At 38.0% G+C, this 23,598-nt stretch overlaps 1 protein-coding gene across 1 annotated transcript in view; it reads right to left on the bottom strand.

Annotated features, from left to right (window-relative positions):
• The window catches only part of sfl (N-deacetylase and N-sulfotransferase sfl), a 622,535-nt gene that overhangs the window by 7,603 nt on the left and 591,334 nt on the right, over positions 1-23,598 (bottom strand). The window contains exons 6-16 of the mRNA XM_071584433.1: positions 13,101-13,415; positions 11,545-11,797; positions 10,301-10,525; positions 9,197-9,400; positions 8,130-8,256; positions 6,961-7,076; positions 6,657-6,842; positions 4,048-4,359; positions 2,069-2,289; positions 1,477-1,603; positions 1,237-1,388 (exon numbers count right to left, since the gene is read on the bottom strand). Coding sequence (XP_071440534.1) covers positions 1,237-1,388; positions 1,477-1,603; positions 2,069-2,289; positions 4,048-4,359; positions 6,657-6,842; positions 6,961-7,076; positions 8,130-8,256; positions 9,197-9,400; positions 10,301-10,525; positions 11,545-11,797; positions 13,101-13,415 — 2,238 coding nt within the window. The remainder of the gene's footprint in view (positions 1-1,236; positions 1,389-1,476; positions 1,604-2,068; positions 2,290-4,047; positions 4,360-6,656; positions 6,843-6,960; positions 7,077-8,129; positions 8,257-9,196; positions 9,401-10,300; positions 10,526-11,544; positions 11,798-13,100; positions 13,416-23,598) is intronic.

The following is a 23,598-nucleotide window of genomic DNA, read 5'->3' as shown; positions in this document are numbered from 1 at the left end:
TTAACGTCCCATCCAACGGATGGCGTACTCACCCAAGGTGCCCTCCACAAAGCACCTCAAGTAGGGATCGAGATACCTCTGAAAAATATTCAACACCGCCGGGATTTGAACCCGCGCCCTCTGGGTGGGAAGCCAGTACGTTAGCCTCTGCACCACCTCGATCCCCTGTAGGAACCAACATCCCCATATAGCACCAGTACACTACTGTAATACCAGACTGATCTTGACAAGTAAGGAAAGTTACACTCTTTCTTTTGAGAATGCACTGTCACATCACTGTTGCTTAGGAGTGATACCTATTGCACAGGTGTAACATTGAGACTCACTCTTTCTCCATCACCTTTTACACAATCAAATTTACTAGATTTGAAACACTCCCTAACATCCTACTCTCAATGAGATAAATAGATGCTGGCGTTGCCCATGGGAAATTATATTAAGTGAAATTCAATTTGTATCCATGTCCAATAAAAACTATTTCACAATGCAGTGTATACATAACATTGCCATCTTCATTGTACCCTTCAGATACCACCACCACATGCTATGATGAAACTTGGTTGTGAAATATTAAGTCTTTCATGGCCATTAACACAAAGTTAACCATACACAACCACTTACCATTAACCGGTCATGTTCCAGTCATGTTTTTAAATGAAATGAGGCATCAAATATTAATGAACATAGCTGAGTTTTTTTGCCTGTGTCTGTGTAAAACGACTATGTTTTCTTCTCATTTCAATGAGATATGCTGGAATATCTGCACCAGCACACAAAACACCTCTTAGTATTCACCAAGGAATTGAATTATGCACATTTTCCCGTATGTAAAATAATTACTCAATTCAAATTACTTCATTCCTATTCAAAGAAATTTGATTTTAAGTTAATGCTATAATGTATGCATATGCTCTTTTGAAGAGACAGTATTTGAGTGGGTGATTTAAACTATTCTTGTGATGAAAGTAAACTAATAAATTTACTGATTATAATTAATATAAGAATCCATTACTTCCTTCAAATTATCATGAATGAAAAAGTCAAATTTCTTTAGTCTCTGCTACCTATATCTTCATCATTAGACATTAACATAAGATGTAAATTAATTTTAACCAAAAAATACATTAAAATTCAATAGACAGAAATTTGCCTCATGAAAATAATTGGATTATAATTTAACAAAATTAAAGTTCATCTGAACCGTCCCTCAAGTGTTTCAAATTAAATTTCACTAACCTGTTTCGCAATTCTCGTAAATTTTTTGGAGCTGTATCAGTAGCTGTCACCACCTCGTAAAATGTGTAATTTTTGGCCACAGCATCACCGTGTGCTCTCATGTGCTGGTACCAGCTGTATGCCCGACGGGATGGTGATATAAGGATAGTGACCTATGAAAGAGAAATTCATTTTAATGCATGAAAGACTATTTGGATTGACTAACCCTCTTATTAAAATACATAATCACTGAGCACTTACCAGTTTGGCATGGGGCAGGAGAGCATGCACCCTTTTTGGCACCAAATCTCCATCAAAGTAAGTGGCACTCTTCTCAAACAAATATCGAGCTGTGGAATTCTTCGGCACTGGGAAGAAGCTCATGTACCTGAAAAATACAGATGTAATGAATCTTTTAGACAAAGAAAATGGAATTCTTTCATATGCATATATAAAATACATCCATGAAACCCTGCCATTCTGCATACTTGAACGATTTTTTTTCTAGAATAAGTATCTTTGCCCCAGTGTATTCAACCAAATGGGTGCAGTGGAAATATGAAAAGACCATCAGAATCGAGCAGTTCTTAGTGAATAATTAATAACATTTAATAGTTACACCATGAGATTTGATACTGAAGTATACATCAACATTTATAGAGAACCAGAAAATTAATATTTAATTTACATAGAATGGTAAACAAAATCCATGTATTCATAGAATCATTTTGCCACCACTTTGAATATAGAACACAAAACCAGGTACTGAAGATAACATAAGTGTTGAATTTTGCGATGATGACTATAACTTTTATGGCTACAATTAGTTCTCATATTGATTTCGAGCACTCACCAGTCAAGTCCTCGATAATAGTTCTTTCCATTAAAGAACTGTATCTCTTCAAAAGTGTCAGGGGAAGGAAAGTTTGAGGATATATCAGGGTGCATGGACAAGAAGGTGTACAATGCTGTGGTCCCTGTCTTCTGAGGTCCAATCACAAGAAAACGAGGAAGCTGCTCACAGGTTTTGTTTCTGGACCAGATTCGTTGATGGCGGACGTCTTCACATGGGTTCTAAACAAAGTGTCAAGAAAATTAAACTATTTATCATTCAAGGATAATTCAAAAAACCAACCTTTTGTAACTCTCCCATCACATTTTTCACAACTGCTGCTACTAGTGATAAAAATCAAATTTCGTTTGTGGATTGCAATCAAAAAGTAGTTCTCAAATCAAGTATGCACCTATTTAAAAGTGGAAGGACACCATTCAGAATACAAACATTTGAAAGTCTAGTAGTCCATGGATTTAGTGGTGCCACTTTTGACTTTAAACTTTGATCTCAAGCTTTATTTCATAATGGTCATTGCCTAAATTTTGGCAAAAGTACAAATAGACCCATTGGCTGACTTGATATCAGTTATATCACTGAATTATTAAAAGCAGTAGATGTTGGTATGATTGACTTTCTTTAAATATCTTGTTGCAAAAATATGTTACCAGTTATTTGTTGACGAAATAAATTTCCATTACTAAAAAAGAAAGAAAGACTCGTACTTTACCACAGATTTTTAAATCTGTGGAAAATAAATAAAATCTGTGGAAAAGTACGAGTCTTTCTTTCTTTTTTAGTAATGGATATTAATAACTTCCACGAAGTGAAGCCTGAAACAATAGAAATAAATTTGTTTGACCTGATGATATATTGATTTGAAATGAATGCTGGTTTTGAGATATTGGCACCTTGAAAAGATTAATTATAAGGAATATTTTTCCCCTCTCATCTTGTGCTCTGCTGATCATCATCGACTTTTAATGACTCTATGTAATTCATTACAGTCCAAAAGTTTAAGATTATACCATTTAAAAGGGTACTAATCTTATTTAAATAAAATATTCATATGCAGACTTTACCAAAAAATTGAATAGTAATTCCACATTAACTTTGAAAGAAAAAACAATGAAAATGTATAATTGGTTGTTTTATAGCATTTATGTTGTCCATTTCCACCAATAAGATAACTCACCAATCAATCGTTTATTTAAAGCTTAACTGTAGAAAAGAGGCACTACTTTTCTTTAGTGATTTTCAATAGCAATGATGCACATCATGGTAGCTATGGTCCTTCAGCATTCTTAAATGTTAAGATATGCTGTCAGAATGTATTTAAATGATAATCTGTTGATTTTGCTCAAATAATTGTGGATAATCCAGCTGATTTTTGTTCAATGCTACTTTTGTTAGTTTGCCTTAGGCAAGTAATATTAATAATAGCTCTAATTAACTCTAATTTACTGCCAAGGGCAAATATGAATGCTGTAATTCATAATTGATGAACACATATAAGAACTTCCAAAGAAACTGCGGGAGATGCCGCAACAGTAACTTTTAACGGAGTCATCCGCTAATGTGCATTTCAATGCAACAATTACAGAGTGTAAAAAATCCCAGTCAAGGCGAATGATTTTTACACTCTGTAATTGTTGCATTGACATATAAGAACTATTAAAATCAGAGGCTATTTGACTTTAAAGTGAAAAAAATTGTTTTTGGCTATTCAAAAGTACTTAATGCATGAAATATTACATTATCCATGTGAAAAATATATTTTATAATTCTGATGCATAGGGCACTATGCATCATAACTCAAATGTACGTATTATAAGTACTCTTCATTGCTCATGTAACACTGTATATAATACTCTAATTAATCTTTTTGTCATTGAGTGGTGTGAGGACAATAAGGAACCATTTAAATGCTGAAATATACCTCTTTTAAATTCAAGCACAAAATATTCTACAGGTGAGAGAATCATATGTTTAAGACATACCCCCCACACAGGATCCGCTTCCTCAGGATACATTTGAAAATATCGTTCACCGAGTTGAAGAGGTGGAGCACTGGTAAGCTTCAAATTGGTCCAACAGCGCAGAAACTTCACGACAGATTCAAATGTGTACAGGGCCAATCGGTCATTGCCATAGTTAGACATGTGTGTCATGAACACATTTATAGGATTGAATGCTAGTGTTTGAAACAGTTCTCCTCCTTCTATGGCTTCATCTAGTTTTGATCTCCCTCCTGGATACCTTTCAATCAAAATTGTATGAGTGAAAAGGCCACAAGTTTGCCTTGGCAATACCTGTAATAAAATGGTAAAATAAAGGTTAAAAAATAAATTAATCTGCCCAAGCACTCAATATTTCTGTCTGGAAAGAAAGTTTTTCCCAATGTAGGATTGCTGGTGTAAAGGCTAATCAAGGAGTTCCAGGACTTTCTGAATTGCATGCCAACATGGAAATTTATATAACTACAGTTGACCTCACTGCTCTGCTAAGAATCTGATGAGTATGCTCCTATTTTCTCAATCAGTTGCATCAGAATTTATAGTTATTTTTAAGAAATGCATTTTGTTTATCTGATGAGTTTTTGAAACAAAAATCATAGGTTTTAAGTTCAATTCAATTCTAAATTAAGTTAATGAACTTTCTTTTCAGTGTACATTTATTTTTTAGTATTCTACTGATTAAGGTAGGTTTTGCATGGACACAGTCTATACAGTTTCTGCTAACCAAAAATACAACTTGAAATTGGTGTCCACAGTAAGTCCCTCTTCAGTTCTGCGTACTTCATTCCATCCAATATGCCCATCCCATTCCTTCAATCAAACTTTTGGATTGATTGATCAGTCATCATTCAAAAAAAGTATTATTGATGAGATGACAATTTCATATCCATTCAATGTCGAACATGATTTTTGTTTCCAGAAGATATAACCTTCTCTTACCAATATGCTTTTTACGTAGCTTATTTTTGATATTATTTTATCAATGAGTACTTTCAGACACAGACCATTCAATATAAAATACGCATAATCACAAGACAGATATATAGGTATAAGTTTACGTATCTCGGTAGTGTTTTGGACCAACACGGTCAAAGTAGTAGGGACGTAAGGAGAAGAATTGCGCTAGGCAAAGAGGCTTTCACGAGGAGGAGGGAGTTGATGACGGGGACTTTGAGTAAGGATGTTAAGAAAAGACTTGTAAAAACTTTGATATGGAGCGTAGCTATGTACGGCGCGGAAACGTGGTCATTGAAGCAGGAGGATAGACGTAGACTGGAGGCTTTTGAAATGTGGGTGTGGAGAAGAATGGAGAAGGTGAAATGGACAGAGAAGAAAACAAATGAGGAAGTACTTGGTATGGTGGGCGAAGAGAGGGGTTTGTTGGGAGCAATCCTATGGAGGCAGGAAAAGTGGATGAAGGGGGTGTTGACCGGCAGTGGGATGTTGAAGACTGTGATAGAGGGTAGAATGTTGGGCAAAAGAGGAAAGGGAAGGAACAGGATAGGGATGTTGGACGGGATGAAGGGAGGAAGAAAGTACTCAGAGATGAAGAGGGACCTGGTGTAGAGTAGAATTTAGGGTTGTGTTTTGTTAGTACTCACAAAATATTTGTTTGGTAGTTGTGTCCATCGAAAAACCTACCTTAACCGGTAGATTACCTTAAAAAAAATATAGGTATAGTATTTCTAATTATTCTACTAAAATATTATAGTTGTACATGCAATGTTAATGATTTGTGGTATATTTTCAATGAAAAAGAAGATCAATCATCACTCATTGAATTTTATGTCACAATGCAACTGAACTGAAAAAAAATTATTGGAGAGGAAACGTCTCCTGAGAAACCACCACTTATATAGGAGCCATTTTCCAGCACAACTATTGATGGGCACAATTAATTTCACTCTATTTGGTTGTGCTTTAAACTTGGTAATCTCACGTAAATGGATGGTTATCAAGTTCTGCCATATTTGAATTCTTAAATAATAGCAAACACACTTTCAAAAATATCCCATGGAATATATTTACTTGATTAATTCACAACACAATAAATAGAAACATGATTGATAAGTATTTTAATTCAATAATATACCTTGATATTCCATAAGATATAATGTGTCGGCTACTTTTTGATTCAGCATATCATGACCAGCTGAGTAATCGACAAAGTAATTAGTTCGAAAATGAACTAACTTTAAGCTAACTCAAATAATTATTTTACTGTAAATACATATATTCAAGGTATGTAATGAAATTGATGCTCCTAAGCTACTTATACACATGACATATTTATTCTCGGGAAAACGTAATTTAAAATTTAGGCATTAATTAAGCAACTTTCACAAAAATTTTAGGCAACTCAAATAAAATTTAAAATGCCTGAATGCACAGTATGAAAAGTACTCATTTTGTAAAAAAAAGATTCTGGGGCATATTTTCCTCCCCATCTTCCACCTCTTCCCATTCCAAATTTGCAAAGCACCACGAGGTAGAATAGAATTCTTAGAAAGTAGATCTGGAATATTTTGCCATGTTCTAAAAAAATAACAATGGCATAAATATTAATTACTAAGCAAAAAATATATGTTTACCATGATGTTACGGTGAATGAAACCACGTCTCAGTCTGGCTGGTCTCAGATGTGGATATTCTTCTGTTGAAGTAGCTCTAACACCCCATACACGCTTCCAAGCCTCATACAAGGGCTCATGCACCGGATAGACTCCAGAATGATGAGGAGCAATAGAGTAACCAGAATCAACTGGGATACCGTGCTCCTGGAAATATCAATGATCAGAAAAGTTTACAATCAATCAAAATAATTTAATTACTAAAAAAATCCATAATTCCCATGCTCACAACTACAATAAAAATCAAATGAGAGGCAAATTTTACCTTAGCAAAGTTCCTATTCAGAGTCATATCAATCTCCAGCTGTGTTATATTGTCATACAAGTGGGGCTGCTGATGGTTCCACATGTGTCCAAACCATAGGAATTGATCTGCATTTTCTGGGATAATAGATCATATTTATAGGAAATTAGTTCGTCCAAACTTCAACGAAATTATCCTCAAATAAAAAAAGAGGGTAAAGCTAGTTTATTTAGCACTAATATTTTATATATATATATATATATATATATATATATATATATATATATATATACATATATATATATATATATACATATATACATTCAAACACGAAATCCCGCCAAACGGCGAATAAATACTCATATATACAGAAACAGATATAAGGAAAAGGGATAGGAACACATACATATATATATGATATTGAAAGTTTGCAGAGCAAGGGTGAAATTGGTGTGCTTACACAGCAAGGTAAAATCACTATCAGGAATTAAGAAGGGAAGATCTGTGCTAACAGTAAGAGATAAGTTGAGTAAGATAATATTTGATATAGAAAAGATCAAAAAATTGTTTAGGACCAACACTGTCAAAGTAGTGGGGACGTAAGGAGAAGAATTGCACTAGGCAAAGAAGCTTTCCCAAGGAGGAGAGAGTTGATGACAGGGACCTTGAGTAAGGATGTACAGAAAAAACTCATAAAAACTTTGATATGAAGCACATATATATACTGCCTGGAAACGTGGTCACTGAAGCAGGATGATAGAATTAGATAAGAGGCTTTTGAAATGTGGGTGTGGAGAAGAATAAAGAAGGTGAAATGGACTGAAAGGAAAACAAATGAGGAAGTACTAGGCATGGTGGACGAGGAGAGGGGTTTGTTGGGAGTAATCCAAAGGAGGCAGAAAAAATGGATGAAGGGCGTATTGATCGGCAATGGGATGTTAAAGACTGTAATAGAGGGGAGAATGTAGGCAAAGGAGGAAGGGGCAGGAACAGGATAGGGATGTTGGACTGGATGAAGGGAGGAAGGAAGTACACAGAGATGAAGAGGGACTTGATTATGTTTTGATAGGAGTCACAAAATATTATTTTGGTAGTTGTGTTTAAACAAAACCTACCTTATCCAGTAATTACTCAAAAATAATAATAATATATATTTATATTTACAACATATTTCATGAGTAAGACCTTACCTAATAACATATCATCCCCCAAGTTTTCTTCTGCTGTGCCATGATGGAAATACTTTCCGGAAAAACCAAGGTTAAACCTAAAGCCTGGAACCATTTGTTGAACTCGTTTCTGAGTCGCCAATAATGCCTGTATGAAAAAAAGTATAGAACACAAATTAAAATCTCACAGAGCATGTTTGTCATTATATTGGTAATTCACACATAATGATACTGCACTCTGAAGACCTGTGGTCTCACAGTAAGAAAAATCAACAATAAAGGCCATGCAATATGATCAGCTTTGCATCATAGAGTGTAACTCAAGTTTTAGAGAGAAAAGCAATAGAAGCCTTTATTGGCCAATGCTAAGATCATGTCAGGGTTGTTGGTAAGTTTTTTAAAGCCGTGGATTTTAATGGAGATAGGTTTGATTTGGGATTTAGGGAAATAAGGATTGGAGACATTGAAGAGGTTTAGGCACATAAGAAGATGCAGGTCTAAATCTAAGGAATGCATTGAGTATCGGCCCAGATGGGGGCTGTGAATTCCAGAAAAACTTTCTATCATAGACTTTGGAAGGAATTTAATATGTCAAAAGGTGGTCACCACATTAACTCTGGGGGTAGGAAAAAAAGGGAATCCCTTATTAGAGAGATTTCATGGGAGTAAGTGGATGACAGTTTTACAACCTCAATGCCCCATTGTCCCCAGGAACAATGTTGCTTAATGGCCACTGTTAGTTCTGATGGATGACTTTAATAACTGAATCATTGAAAATTTCTATATTTTGATTTTTTACTTTTAACCTCTGTATGCAATTCATCAGGAGAGAATATGTATAGGATACAAATGGAAAAAAATTGTTGGATGAAATTTTGGGAGTAAGGGCATATTTTTGAATAGAAACTGCAAGGAAAATGGACCACTTTCAAAGATGCTTGCAGTCTCAACTGGACTTACACAGCTGTGCAGCCACTTACATGAGATGTGTAGGCACCTGCACAGCCTCTATAGTCACTTTCTCAAGGACTTGGGTTTAACATAAAAAAACTACATTTATAAAAGTTATATCAATCCCAAGTAATTACCTGTACATCATCCCTGGTTAATCTTGTACCTCTCTCTCCCACAAATATATCATCAATGTCTATCAAAAGATATCGGGTCAGTGAGACACTCAACTGGTCATGGCTAAGATAAGAGAGTGCATCCAAGAACAGAAGCTTATGGAGCCAGAATCTTAGTCCAGATCCAAAGAGAACACGCTCAATGCCATCTAGGCGTCCATGATCCTGTGAATGACAAAAAGTTGATAAAAACATAAATAGTAATTATGAATTCCATCTGGATAATAAAGGAGGTCATGGAAGTGCCCAAAAATCCAGGGCCTTCAACTCACACGAGATGTAGATGATTATATGCAATTGCATCACTGTTAATACCCATCACCTTAAACAACTCAAAGCGGAGTAACACGAGCTTGTACTAAAATGACATTTTCTTAAACATTTGAAATGTTTTTTCTTAAAATGCATATAGAGCCGTGGTTCAACTCACGGTCAAGTAACTTTTTTGCATTTCTGATCTGATCGATTCCACCTTTCCCACCACTCCGGTCCTTTTATATGTGTCCCTATCCCTTTAACTTATATCTATTTCCATGTCAATGAATATGTTATTGCCTTTTGGTGGGTTTTCATGCTTGAATGTGAGTGTGCATGTATATACGTATATGCACATACACACAGAAATTATTATATGATATTATGAAATTATTATGAATTCTGAGAAACAGGCGATGGAATATGTCAATGCAAGGATTAATAAGGGTATGAACAGACTGGCAGGGGACAGAACTGTGTGGAGAGTTGCTACTACCTAATCCTTTGATTGATAACCTGTGATGATGATATGCATTTAATCATTTTCATAACACTGCCAGATAATAGAAGCTAATGTTACGTTATGGCTTTCCATTTTATGGATGCTAAAATTGAAAGACTCATGTCCTTCGCTAATAGTCTGTCTTCCATCAAATGCAACATAACCAATATTGCTTCTAGCAACACACCATTGTCATATAAATAAATGAATCCACTTATACTTGAAATATGCATTTGTAGCTTATTTTCAAGACATTTCACCATGATCACATAATACATTGAAACCATTTTATGTTATGATGAACAAACCTGAATGACTGTGATGAGGGGTTGCTTTGGATCGGATTCCTCCACTCCATTGACTCCATGATGAGGCCCCCCAGGCCCCCAGTCCCTCACAGCCCATGCCACGGCTTCATATGTTGAGTGGTTGGGTGAAAATACACTCCAGTCCTCCCCCTTTAACGACCCCCTGACTGTTTCTCCAGCACGGGTCAGCCTCAACACTGGAGAGGCGGCATTAAGTGCAGCATCCTGCAAAGGCCAATGACAACATTAAATTCATTTGTATAGATGATGTCATCAGAGTATTGCTTTCAAAACTGGTCATCAGATATGACTTATTACTTTTCCTTTCTTCTCCATTTAATATTTCAGTGGCTTGTGAGTTTGCACATATGTCACTCAAAATTACATGGAGAAGCAACAGTCCCTGAACACGTAAGTGAGTAAATGCATTCCTTAGAGGAGTGGGAGGCAACATCAAGCCAAAAAACTTTGTTTTATAATTATGCTTTACAGGCACTGAAAAAATTGGTGTTCCCAAAACTACAATTTAATGCATCATTAATATGACTTTAATGTCCCCAGACATTAATGGCACAACACTCACTGGTCTGGCCTGCCATCATTCTTCCCCCAAGGAATTTTGATGTTGCTGTGCTACCCCAATGTCCCTGTTTAAATGTTTTGAGTCTTAAGGGACTTTCAACTGAATGCTGATTAATATTTTGAAAAAAAATATATTACATAATTTTACACATCAGAAGTTACAATTTAAAACATTTTTATGAAAACTTTCTACCTAGTTAGAACCCTGGTAAAACCATTTAAGACCAATTCTCCTTTCTTCTCTGTGCAAAATAACTTTTAACTATGATGATGGATAGTAGGCATCAACATAACTCACAAAACTGCTGTGGAAATTGAGCAACCTCTTGCCATAAATTAAATAATCATAATGCATTAATAAGAGCAATATGGAGGAATCATGGAGTCTCTATCGCATATTGTGCAGTAATCACTGTACTATGGGATATGGCAAATCACAAATTTAAGATTTTATGTTCATGAATTAGTGAGATCATAAAAGTTTAACCAAAAAACATAATGATCAAATTTCATCTTTGCTTGAAAGGAGGTGTGTTTGTGAATATAGGGAGTGACAATAAAGTTACATACCACAAGCAGCCATCGAAAGGTTTTACTGAATGACAGCATAGGTCAACCAGAATACACTAATTAAATGATCCCTCATTTTGACATATACTCACCCGAAGTCTGAGGTTGGTGTGAAGGAAGAGGGGGAATCCTCTCAACTGAGCTCCAACTAATGTCTCCTCTGAAGGTGGATTGAAACCAACCAAACCAACAGAGTATTCCCTGCAGTACTTATCGAGTAACTCCCTATTCCATTTATCCATTTTAAGGTATTTTACTAGGTTCTCAAACACTACAACACCATATCTACCCTTGTCCAAATTGGTCAGAACAGGCAATGATTTTCCTGAAACTTCTACTTTATACCTGTAGATAAAAAAGATAAAAATCAATAAATATCACAGAAAATAAAACTATCAAATAACTTAGGGCATTGGTGGATTTGCATTAAATTACACAGAATGATGAATTGTAAATTAAAAAAAAACCTCAAGTAAAACAATCAGGATTTACGCGTATTAAACATGTTCGAAGAAGAATTAGAATATGAAGATCAATTTCATCAATTATGAATTATCTTTGTTAAACATATCTTAATTGAAAAACTTAAAATTATTAGAAAGGCAAGACATAGCAATATCATATTAAGAACAATACCAGAAGAGACATTCATTTAGACTAATGGGATGAGAAATATAAAACTGAAAGAAATAAATGCTTCTTTTTTGATAATATTTTAAAGGGCTTTCTAGATCTTATGAATTAAGGCCTGATAAGAGGAAGCATTTTAAAACGCCTCACTTTCATTTTTAGGCTGTTGGAAGCTGTATGCAATCAGAGGCAACCCTTTTACAATAACGTTTAGGTATACAATGGAAGCTCTAAGCATTGGAAATACCTCAAATTACCTCTTCCACAACTTCCTAAACCCATAAGAATGCTATCTGCCCTAACAACCTTATTTGATTTCAATCCCTTTAATATCCTTTCTATCTTGCAATCAAGTATACCTTGGCCTATATCATCCTCTGCTACATCATATTTCTTTCTTTATCTCAACTTGCTTGCCTAATATTTTTACTGTACATATTCTCTACATTTTTTTCAATCTTCCTTGATTTTGGTTGATTCAATAAATAATTTCCCTACATTGTTTCCAATAAGGAGCATGATTTTCCCCTTCTTTATTCCTGATAGTGCTTTCCTGTAATATTTGCCAAAAATCATATTAAAATGTTTCCCAATGATCTCAGTCATCTTACCGGGAATCGAACCCGAGCCCTCCCGTCAGTATTCCAATGCTCTTCACACTTGATTTCTATGATGTAGCTATATCAGACATGAGAGAACGATATTTCCAAAACTTGGGAGTTTTTATATTTTTGACGGAATGTTTCAATTCAATGTACATTTTATGGATTAATCATCCATGCTTTTCTGATTACAGATTTGTGACTGTTTACATACATGTACTTGTATATTACCCATTCTTATTCATAACAGAATTATTCACCTTAGGAGCAATTGGATCCATTTTGATCACTTAAAAGTATGAGAGAAAGGGAATCGGCATCAATAAAGTTGGGGAGACTATCACAAAAGTTCATTGATGAATAAAAATGAGCACAACAAAATAGGCTAAGGGCATGCTTGTTCTAGGGAGACTTACTTAATTCTATTGTACACGAGGAGCTCGGTGATTTCTTTGCCGAGGCGTGAGTATGTGGTCTCGACGAACACGAGCACCTTGGGGTCGATCCGCAGCCAGGCGGCGGAGCGCCGGTCCGGGGGAGCCGGACCCGCGCCCGCCGCCCCTGTCGCCCCGCCCACCACCACGGGCGAGAGAGAGGAGCCGTGCAGCGAGTGGCCCACGCCCCGCAGGATCCGCTGCAGCAGCAAGGGGTTGCCCGAGGCGGGGTGGGGACCGTCGTCGCCCGCGGCGCACCGGATGGAGGGCTCCGGCCTCGACTCCCGCCGGATGAGGCTGGCAGGGCGAGAGAAGGGCACACAGTGTCAGCATCGTCATGGAATCAGAGAGGTCTACCGGTGACGGTAGGCAGGTTATTCACGCGCACTGGTGCACATCGGTAGACTAAGGGGAATGGGGTTCATCAAGCTCCTAACGTTCAGCGTTACCTATGTACTTATGCTTACAGTGCTCTGCGCCTTCTTCGACGAAAGCAGTGAGATAGAAAAGATGAATGGTTTTAAAGGCAAGGAATGCCATAAAAGAAATTTTAAGCATCATTTTTTAGAATTATAAAAAAAATCAAAGCCTACTGTGGAAGTCTTGTTTCTCCCGCTGCCGGGCAAGACACGCGGCTGATTGGGCCGAGTCCCGTAATTGCCAGGACTAATTTTATCCGCAAGGTTTGCATAAAAAATATCGGTTACAAATTTTTCCTGACGTGTGCGTGAAGCGCTGATTACAGATCGGTTAAGTGCGCGCATGATCGCGATTCGTATTGGAATTGATAAGATGACAGTGCACAGCATTATTATCAATGGAAATTTGGCGATCTAGAGTGGTGGAAACTTGGGGTTGATTCACTCTAATTATCCCAGAACGCAAAAACATTTTCATTCTTACAAACTGTGGACTTCTCTTCAACACCTGACACATGCCAATTCTCTAGGTACGGGTAGAATGGGCAAAATTCTCTGGGTAAAAATCTGTGCATAAAACACGTCAAAGAGAGTAATGTATCAACATTAATAAATAGTACAAAAATGGAGAAAACGTTACACGAAAGATCATCGCAATTGTTTTGCAAAAGCAATCGTTTTCATCAATTATTTATAATTTTTAACTTAAATGGCATACGAGACTAAAACTGTTCAATAAAGGAGGATCTCATACTCTATAATTGGCATGATATATTTTACGAAAATTTAATTTTAAGTAATATTGTAAGTTACATGCGTCAGGCATACGCAATACTACTAATACTGGGGTCAAATAAATTAACTTATACCACATATGCATAATACATACGTATGTAACGTAATATACGTAATATAACACATAAGGGTACATACGTAATATAACACATAAGTACAGGTATATATACGTAATATGGCATAAAATTGTAAAGTAAATTATGTGAATAGAATATGCAATATCATTTTGATTGAATAGCTCTCGTAAGTTAGACCTACAAGCTCTTTTATTGATGGCATTTATAAATAACTTAGAATAAAATTGTCTTATGACATCTTTATAAAAGATTAATTACAAGAAAAATATCTGTGGGCTTAGCTATATGCTTGCGAAAGTACGTATGTCCCACGGAAAATGTCCTTCGACGATAAAAGTTCGTATCACGTCAATTGTATCTTTTCGCTTTTGATATGAGATGAATTATCAGCAACAAATATTTAATAGTCAGGTAAAAGTTTCCTAAAATATACTAATTTTACTGTTTGGTTTTATGTGTAACCGTTGACTTTCCTTTTTTTTGTGCTTTCCGGAAATCTTATTATCCGCCATTCTCCATTCAGTTTGGAGACCTGCGTGTCCCTGAGTTTCAGGGAGAGATGCCGAGATATCGAACAAGAGCTGATATATTTGGGAAATAAAACTCGGTACCAGTACCTGCGTACGACAATCTAAGCCTCGTTTGTTTCTTAAAACATATTCCAAACATTAAGAATGGATTTTACGAAACATGCATAACGCAATATATTCACGCATAAAATTTTTTAAAAACTTTTTAAAACACTCCTAATGTGCATAAAAATGTGGGAGAGAATCCTCGAAGGGAAAGTTGCGGTTGAATAGAGCATAACTTCCCTTCCGGGGAGCGTCTAATGAATGAACGGCCAGAGGAGCGCTGGGGCGGATCCGCACTTGAATTCATCACGACCGCCCAGCGCTGGAGCGTCTCCTCTCCGGACTAATGGAATCATTGAAAGCGATATCTGTTTCCCCTCTGACATATTTCGTCAAGTGTTTCAGCAGGTGGATCGTAAATAAACCTTTGAGAATTGCCACCAAATGTGTGCCCCTTATTCGCAATACGCTCGGGCCATTCAGGAAACCGGAATACGTTTCTGCGGCACTCGAAAAAATCTGGGACCCATCTTCAATTACACCTCTCATGAGAGCATTCGTTACAGAATTCGTGCAAAAACGGAGAGAAACACGAGATAACGAGAATAGTATTGTGCGAACGCATGTTTCCCAAAACATATTGATGACGCACGAGGCGTAAAAATCTCTAATTCAGAGCCGTTTCAAAATTATTTCAATGGACATTTCATTTCACTAGTTTTCTCCAGGAGATATCCATCATTACCGAACCGAACTTAATGATCAAATATAATCTACTGTTTCAGGCTTCAATTCGTGGAAGTATTTACTTTATTCATACTAAAAAGAATGTACTTTTCTACATAATAAAAATATGTGGAAAAATACAGTCTTGTTAGTATGGGTAATGATCAAACTTTAAGACACGTAACTACGAAACCTTCAACCCGTTGATGTAACAACAAAACAGCACAAAAAAGGATAGAAAGCAGGGCCAATTAGTTTTCCGAAAGGGCAACATGTGTGGGCAATGAATTCCAACAACACAATTTACCCAGCTTACATTTACAGTGCATTATTATTATTGTCGATAATCTACTGGTTAAGGAAGGTTTTTGGATGAGCGCGAGATACCAAACTATATAGCAACAATACATAAAGATATATAAATATATTAAGATAGATTTAAGATGACATTTTTTCAACAAACAATAATGGATCAGAATAACACTGTCCGAACGCGGTAGGGGTCATATTCGGGTCAAAATTAGTCCAGTATGTATTTATCCCCTGCCATACACCCTATCAGTGGCTTGCAGGGTATTATATATCCACCTATAACAATTATCTTTTATCTCTTAACACAACACAACCCAAGAACATACTAAAAAACATACTAAGTCCCTCTTCATATCCATACTTCTTTCCTCCCTCTATTCCGTCCAACATCCGTATCCTATTTCTGCCCCTCCCTCGTTTTTATAACATTCTCCGCTCTATCACAGTCTTCAACACTCCACTGCCGATTAATCAGCCTTTCATCCATTTTTTTCCACCTCCATTTGATTTCCAACACTAGACCTTTCTCCTCCCCCACCATATCTAGAACGTCCTCATTAGTTTTTCTTTCAGTCAACTTCGCCTTTTCCATTCTTCTCCGCACTTATATTTCAATGGTCTCCAATCTATGCCTATATTCTTGCTTCAATGACCACGTTTAAGGCATAAGCTTTTGAAAATTACTAGGCACATATGGAAGAGCATGCCATAAAAAACCACTTTCAAATAAATCAAGCATAAACACTGGACAGGTTTTAGGCTATTTTAACATTAATCGTGCCAGAGAGGAATTCACATTCGAAAGTCGACTCCATTCACCAACTGTTTCCCAGAAACGTTTAAAATAAAACGGAAAAGCACCACCAGATGCAAAGTAGTTGCTCAGTGCGGCATCTCCTCGACACCGCGAAACCACAACGTCCTGCTTCTGTCAATAACAAGCTCTGTGCGCTTGGAAAAGCATTTTCATCAGCTGTCAAATAACCAGTCGATTTTTTTCGTTAGCACGAGAAAATACTGTGTGGAATATGAGAACCAACGGGTGAATTTGCAGTGACATCAAACAATCTGGGAGGATGTTATTCTGAAAAATAAAATCTCTCTCAGGCTGAAGCAGAGGGAGCATGAAATGTGGCTTGGGCAGAAATTATATCAAAGAAGAGGAACATCACGAAAATTCGATTCTGTGTGTTTTGACTATGTCAATAACGCTCCAAAGTTATTTAAATATTATGGACTACGCGGTGAAAAGGATTGCTTGCTATGATAACCCATAGACCTTTGCTAGCGGGATCAACGTACGAGTTGCTTCCATCAGGGTCACCCATACCAGATGGGTCGAAGGCTAGGAGCCAGACGAAAGCCAGTCAGTGCATCTTTTGTTCCTCAGTGAGGAGGCGGCTGCAAAGGAGTCTGACCCCCACCTATTTCAATGTCATCGGACCCCACCGATGCCATTGAAAGCGACGTTGTCAGGTCAAAAACACTATCGAGGAATGCAACCTTAATCCTTCTCCCAAGCGATTACAATGGGATGATTGATCATGGCAACTACGTGTTGGTGTTGCGCCCGGCAGTGGGGAAGGAAAGGCCTCCGCGATCATCATAAGATATCCTTATACGACATAGTTGAGAGAACCAGAAAATTGGACATAGAATTGGACCAAAACTGTTAGAGTAAATACATGGAATGTTAAGAAGACCAAAAGGACACGGAAGTTAGAAAACATCCGGCAGGAGAGGAATTTAGATAATATTCATAGGGCTGTGCGAGGCGAAAAGGAAATATATGGGGGATGATTACCAGGGTAGGTTTGATTTCACACTCAGCAGAGACAAGTACCCAGGATCGTCGGCAAAAAGAATGTAAAATAGAGCAGACGATTCCTCGGGAATATCACTTTTTCGATTTAGAAAGAGCAGAGGTACGCACGATGTCAAAAGAGATATGTATTGATGGGCAGAAAGAGTGCAACCGGGATGTATTGTTTGCTAAATGAGAAGCGTTCAAAAGGCGTTCGAGAGTGTCAATTAAGATCAATTAACCAACGCAATGTAGAAGACAGGAATAGATAATAAACAGGGATAGGCGAAACACTTACGTCTTATACTGCGTCCACTGTGTCCTGGATGGGAGGCGATAGGCAGGGGGGTTGCGGTAGCATATCGTAGTGTTGTTCACTATCCTCGCTATCACTGTGCTTTCCAACGCCTGCGCTGAGGCAATGGTACTAGATGCATGGGAAGGGCTGGAGGGGTATGCATAAATGGGGAGCTCATCAAATCGGTTGAATTGCGGATTATAACGTTTTAGATAGTTTTGGATAATCAGCAAAGGGATTGACGCTATCGTTGAGCCTACAACATCATAAGTGAGAGAGATATGGAATAAGAATCAATTATATGGAAACAGAGGTCAATGATCTCGAAGAAACTGCGGGAGATGCCGCAACAGTAACGTTTAACGGAGTCATCCGCTAATCCCTGTCAAGGCGAATGATTTTTACACTCTGAAATTGTTGCATTGAGAGGTCACTGAGTATCAGAACAAATAGTGAGCCTAATTTGAAAATTAAAGCTTAAGGCATGAATTGGAACAGGCAGAACAGTTCACCTGGTTACGTAGTGATTCAGACGTACACGGGAAAAATAGCAAGAATATCAGAATTGTTGTTCTAGATAAATTAGTATGGAGAAGAAAACTGATGATAAGGACCTTAGATAAATATATTATATTTATGCGACTCAGAAAAGTGGTCCTTGGGGCAGGAGGACAAGCGTACGTCGTGGAGGCCTTTGAAGTTTGTAATACGGGAGGAAAGGGAAACAAAGGAAGTGTAATGCACATTAAGGGAAGAAAGGGGGTTGAGACGAAGGCAGGAAAAGTGGATTAATGACATATTAACTGGCGATGGAATGTTGAGGACGGTGATAGAGAGGAGAATACTGAGTGAGGAAGTGAGAGGGAGGAAAAGACTGGGCATATTGGACGGAGCGAAGGAAGGTAGAAAGTATGTGGATTTGAACAATTGTTTACTGTGTTCCAATGAGCGGTCTCACGGAATTAGGTAGGGCTTAGGAGGAATTAGACGGTAGGTTGAGGCTCTAAAGTGTAGCAGAACTTAGTCGTCGGGTCCATAAAAAAACTTGTTCTCTACAATATAGATTAACCATCTTGAGAACGATACCACGGTTTTAAGAAAATGCTAGCTTTTTTCACATCATCCGTCAAACAAAATAGAAAATACACATCGAAAGGATATTCAAACGAGGAGGATTGTTTCAACAATACACGAAAGTCGTTTATTTCTTCCTCCGACAGGGCAAATACTTATTACATAGCAGTTTAACGACAACAGGGACTATTGGGACAGACATCAAGATGACGATGAAGACACTCATGATTACAGGAAAGAAACAAAAAGTTTTGAGTTTCGAATTCACAATTAATGTATCCTATTAAGAAAATGCGATGGATTTACAAAATATTTAGGAGTGGGTAAAGAAATAGAGTATAAAGCATACGCAAAGAATGACACGGGCAAATGCAAACTGCAAAAAATTGGATATCACAAGGATTGGACGACGGAAAACTCCCTTCCTATCAGGGTGGGGCGCGATGAGAGTGAACCTCAGAATTTCCGAGCATTGAAATGCGTTCGGTTGTCTCTGTAGGTAGGTAGGACAACAAACTCTGTAGTAGGACAAACAAACGTCAGAGACCAAACAGGAGCAATTCAACAATTTGAATTAATATAATAACAGGTACTCTCCGTCCCACACATCCGATTAGCCCATGTACACGAGTGCGCGCCGCGTTCCATTTGAATTTCTGTCACGCCCCAAAAGCACTCCCGAGTGGACGCACACACAGAGGCAAGGATGTTAAGAGAACAACTGCGACAGCGGAACAAGCTTTCTACCTGCAGGGAGTGGAGAAGGGGACGGGTGAATAATTGGTGACTCACACGGGGCAGAGAGGAAAGGTTGGATAAAAATATTTTCCACGCACGCAGGCATCGAGAGTCTGTCCGTATATGGCATATACATATATATGCATGGCATGCTATGGTATCACTTAAATTGGTCGAAAACACTGCCGCTGAGGTCACACATCATCTAACCTAAAAGTCCCAATATTCGTTTGACGTCGATGTCCACTCGATCCCTCTATCGGCCAACCTCATGCCTAGATATCTCTCCTCTTTTGACGCCTGTCATTATTTGTTCAGTGAATCTCACTTCTGCGTGCATGAAAAATGATGAGACTCAAAACAGGAATAGGTTTTAGCAAGTGAGATGGGCGGAAAGGATGCGAACGGATGAGCGCAAGACTTGATGGGGGAATAAACGAAGAGCGGCATCCGAAATGCGGGGAAGATATAAATGTCAAGCGACGGAAGAGTGTGTAAGGGGACGTTGGAGGCAGAGGTGGAGAACTTCTGCTTCCCCGATCACTTGTAGGAAATTGACCTGACAGATAAAAGCATTGCATTGATGAAGAGGAAATTCAATACACATGTCAAATATAGTAACTACAAGTTTTTCGGCAGCTGGCGACTATCGGAATCCATAACCAATTTCAAAATGACTATTTTATGTGGAAGTCACCGCTACCTTTTGGGGATATTTTCACAGCGCACTGAACTGCAACCGGTAGAAGTTATAAAGACGTCCACTCGTACGAGTGGACGTCTTTATAACTTCTACTTCGTCTTTATAACGTCTTTATAACTCTCACATTTAGATGCCCAGCGCTACAGATCCTGTTAAGTTGCCAAAACAACACAGGTACAACAGGCCAAAAGTAAATGACGCATCGAAATGAAGGCATGACCAATATACAGTAACAGTATAAATAAAAAAACACCTGTCACTGTATCTTACAATTTTCTACCATTGCCATAAATAACAATCTAATGAAAATACTGAGTTCTAATTGGTAGCAGTTTTTTTAAAGAAAACAATAGGAGAAGATAGCAACAAAAACCAGAGAAAGCTACCATTAAAATTTATCCTTCAAGGTTCTGCAAGAAGTTTCGAATGTCCCATAACTTTATCGTTGAATTTTTTACCGGTAATTTGGAAACCAATCACAACTCATTCATGTGAAAAAGTGAAGTGAGAAAATGTTCGGTGTTGCTTTGCACCCTGTTATGTCTGGGGTGGAGATGCATGGGTGATTAGTTTGCGAGTCCAACCAAAACCTACCTTGAACGGTACACTTCCACTGCTAAATCAGGCTAAGGTAGATAAACCTGATTGCGCCTCTTTCCACAGGGCCCCTGGTTATGCCTCTGAACACGCCTAGCTAAACCAAAGCGCTGCGAATTTTCGGGTAGGCATCAAATCGTAACTGGCAAACTACAAGCGACACAGAGAAAGACACCAGCCCTCTTCTCCTGAATTTACGAATTTCTTACCAAGTGTCATAGGGTTTGGAACGAGATGAAGATTACCTAAAATTTACTATTAATTGTTGTTTAAGATTAGCTTTCAAAATAGGCATGTCGAAAGAGTGGAAAAACCACCACATGGAGAAAAAATCACCCTCATTTGGCTGAAATTTGTAATGATACTCTGACCGGTGCAGGTATGGGCTTGCCAAATACAGACTTCAACAAAAATATTCCCCAGGGAATAAAATATGCCAGCTCTCGTGACAGGTTAGTTGCCTAACTACGACCAACGTGGAACACAGAGACGTGTGCGTGTGGCAGGGGGTGTTAGGACACCGAACTTGAATCATTCAATTGCTGAGAGTTGTGAAGGTTTCCTGAAAGGCATAGCACATGCCTAATTTATTTGGTTTTGATAAATTTGGTTTAGTTGTGATCATGATTTGAGCGAGGAGAGAACTAGCATTTGAGTCTAATAGAACGGAATGCTACCGTATTTATTATATTTGACCTGGGGGGTCCGACCTGCCCATATCTACATCTACATCAATACCCTGCGAGCCACCAAAAAGGTGTGTGGCAGGGGGTGCAGCACCATGAGGAAAGGGTAAGGGATGAGGAGGTTAAAATACTAGTATAACCATGCGCAGTCGCCACCTTGTAGGTTAATACTTATTATGTCGAGCCGACTCCTGAGGGGTTTTGATTACAAGCATTTTGGTCTCTTATTGTTCTCGGAAAAAATGACCATTTAAACCTGTCAGTCTTGCAGTCTATCTCTCTAATCTTATATTCGTGATCCCTCCGCCCGTAATACGTTGGGGTTCGTATTATGTTCTTGATGTCATCGGAAAAGGACCCATCTTTAAATGTTTTAATAAGTTTAATCCATATTGTAAACGCCGCTGTGTAAGGGAATCCCAGCCTAAATTTTCTATCAAAGTAGTTACGCTACTGCGTTGGTCATAACAATTTTTGACAAATCCAGCCCCCCTCCGCTGAACTCGATCTAATTCCGAAATCAAATTTATCTCTTGAGGATCCCATATACTGGCAGCATACTCTAGGTGGGGCCTGACTAGGACAAGAAAACATCGTTCCTTCACTTTTTCGTCACATTTACCCAGCACTCTTTTTACAAATCCCAATTTTTTATTAGCACGACCGCATATTTCCCGTATGTGCTTTCCCCAGGACAGATCGTGAGTAATTGTTACACCCAAGTATTTAAAGGAATCTACCCTCGCGATTTCTGTTTGTTTCACTTTGTAACCAAATGGGGGGGTGTTACTCTTTTCCCAAAAATGTATCACTACGCATTTTTTCAAATTTAATTCCAATTGCCATGTATCGCACCAAGTCTGGATTGCATTTAGGTCATTAGCTAACGTGACTCTGTCTTCGCGACTTCGAATGTCCCCATAAATCACCGCATCGTCAGCAAAAAGACGGAGCCAGCTATTAACCACGGTACTAAGGTCATTTATGTAAATAAGAAACAAGAGGGGGCCTATGACACTTCCCTGTGGTACACCCGACGTGACCTTGACAGTATCGGATGACACACCGTCCAGGACGACTGTTTGAACACGATTTTTTAAAAATTGTCTAATCCAGCATATAATACTGCCGTGTATTCCATAAGTTTACAACTTCGCGAGTAACTTGCAATGAGGTACTTTATCAAAAGATTTTTTAAAATCTAGAAATATTGCATCAACTGGAATATTACTTTCACCGGAATGCATTAAATCATGAACAAAGAGTGCGAGTTGAGTTTCGCAGAATCTACCTTTACGGAACCCGTGTTGGTTATTAATCAATAAATCTTGGCTATCGAGGTACCTCATTATGAAACTAAAAATGATGTGCTCAAGAATCTTACAGGAGATGGAGGTGAGCGATATTGGCCTATAATTACTGGGGTCCTCCCGGTCTCCATTTTTAAATATTGGTGTCACAGAAGCTATCTTCCAGCCGCTTGGCACGTTTTCTTCCGCTAATGATTTCTTAAATATTATATTTAGATAAGGGGCAATTTCAGACGACAGTTATTTATACATGCGAGCCGGTATCTCATCAGGTCCCGGAGATTTGTTGGGGTCGATGTTTTCAAGGAGTATAAAAAAGGAGTATAAGATATCACGTTGTGGGGGGGGTGCGATAATTCGCGCCGG

This window comes from Hetaerina americana, unplaced genomic scaffold, assembly GCF_022747635.1.
Source record: "Hetaerina americana unplaced genomic scaffold, ioHetAmer1.1.p SCAF_19, whole genome shotgun sequence".
NCBI lineage: Eukaryota > Metazoa > Arthropoda > Insecta > Odonata > Calopterygidae > Hetaerina > Hetaerina americana.
Note: the sequence above shows the minus strand (reverse complement) of the source record. Positions and strands in the feature narration are given on the sequence as shown.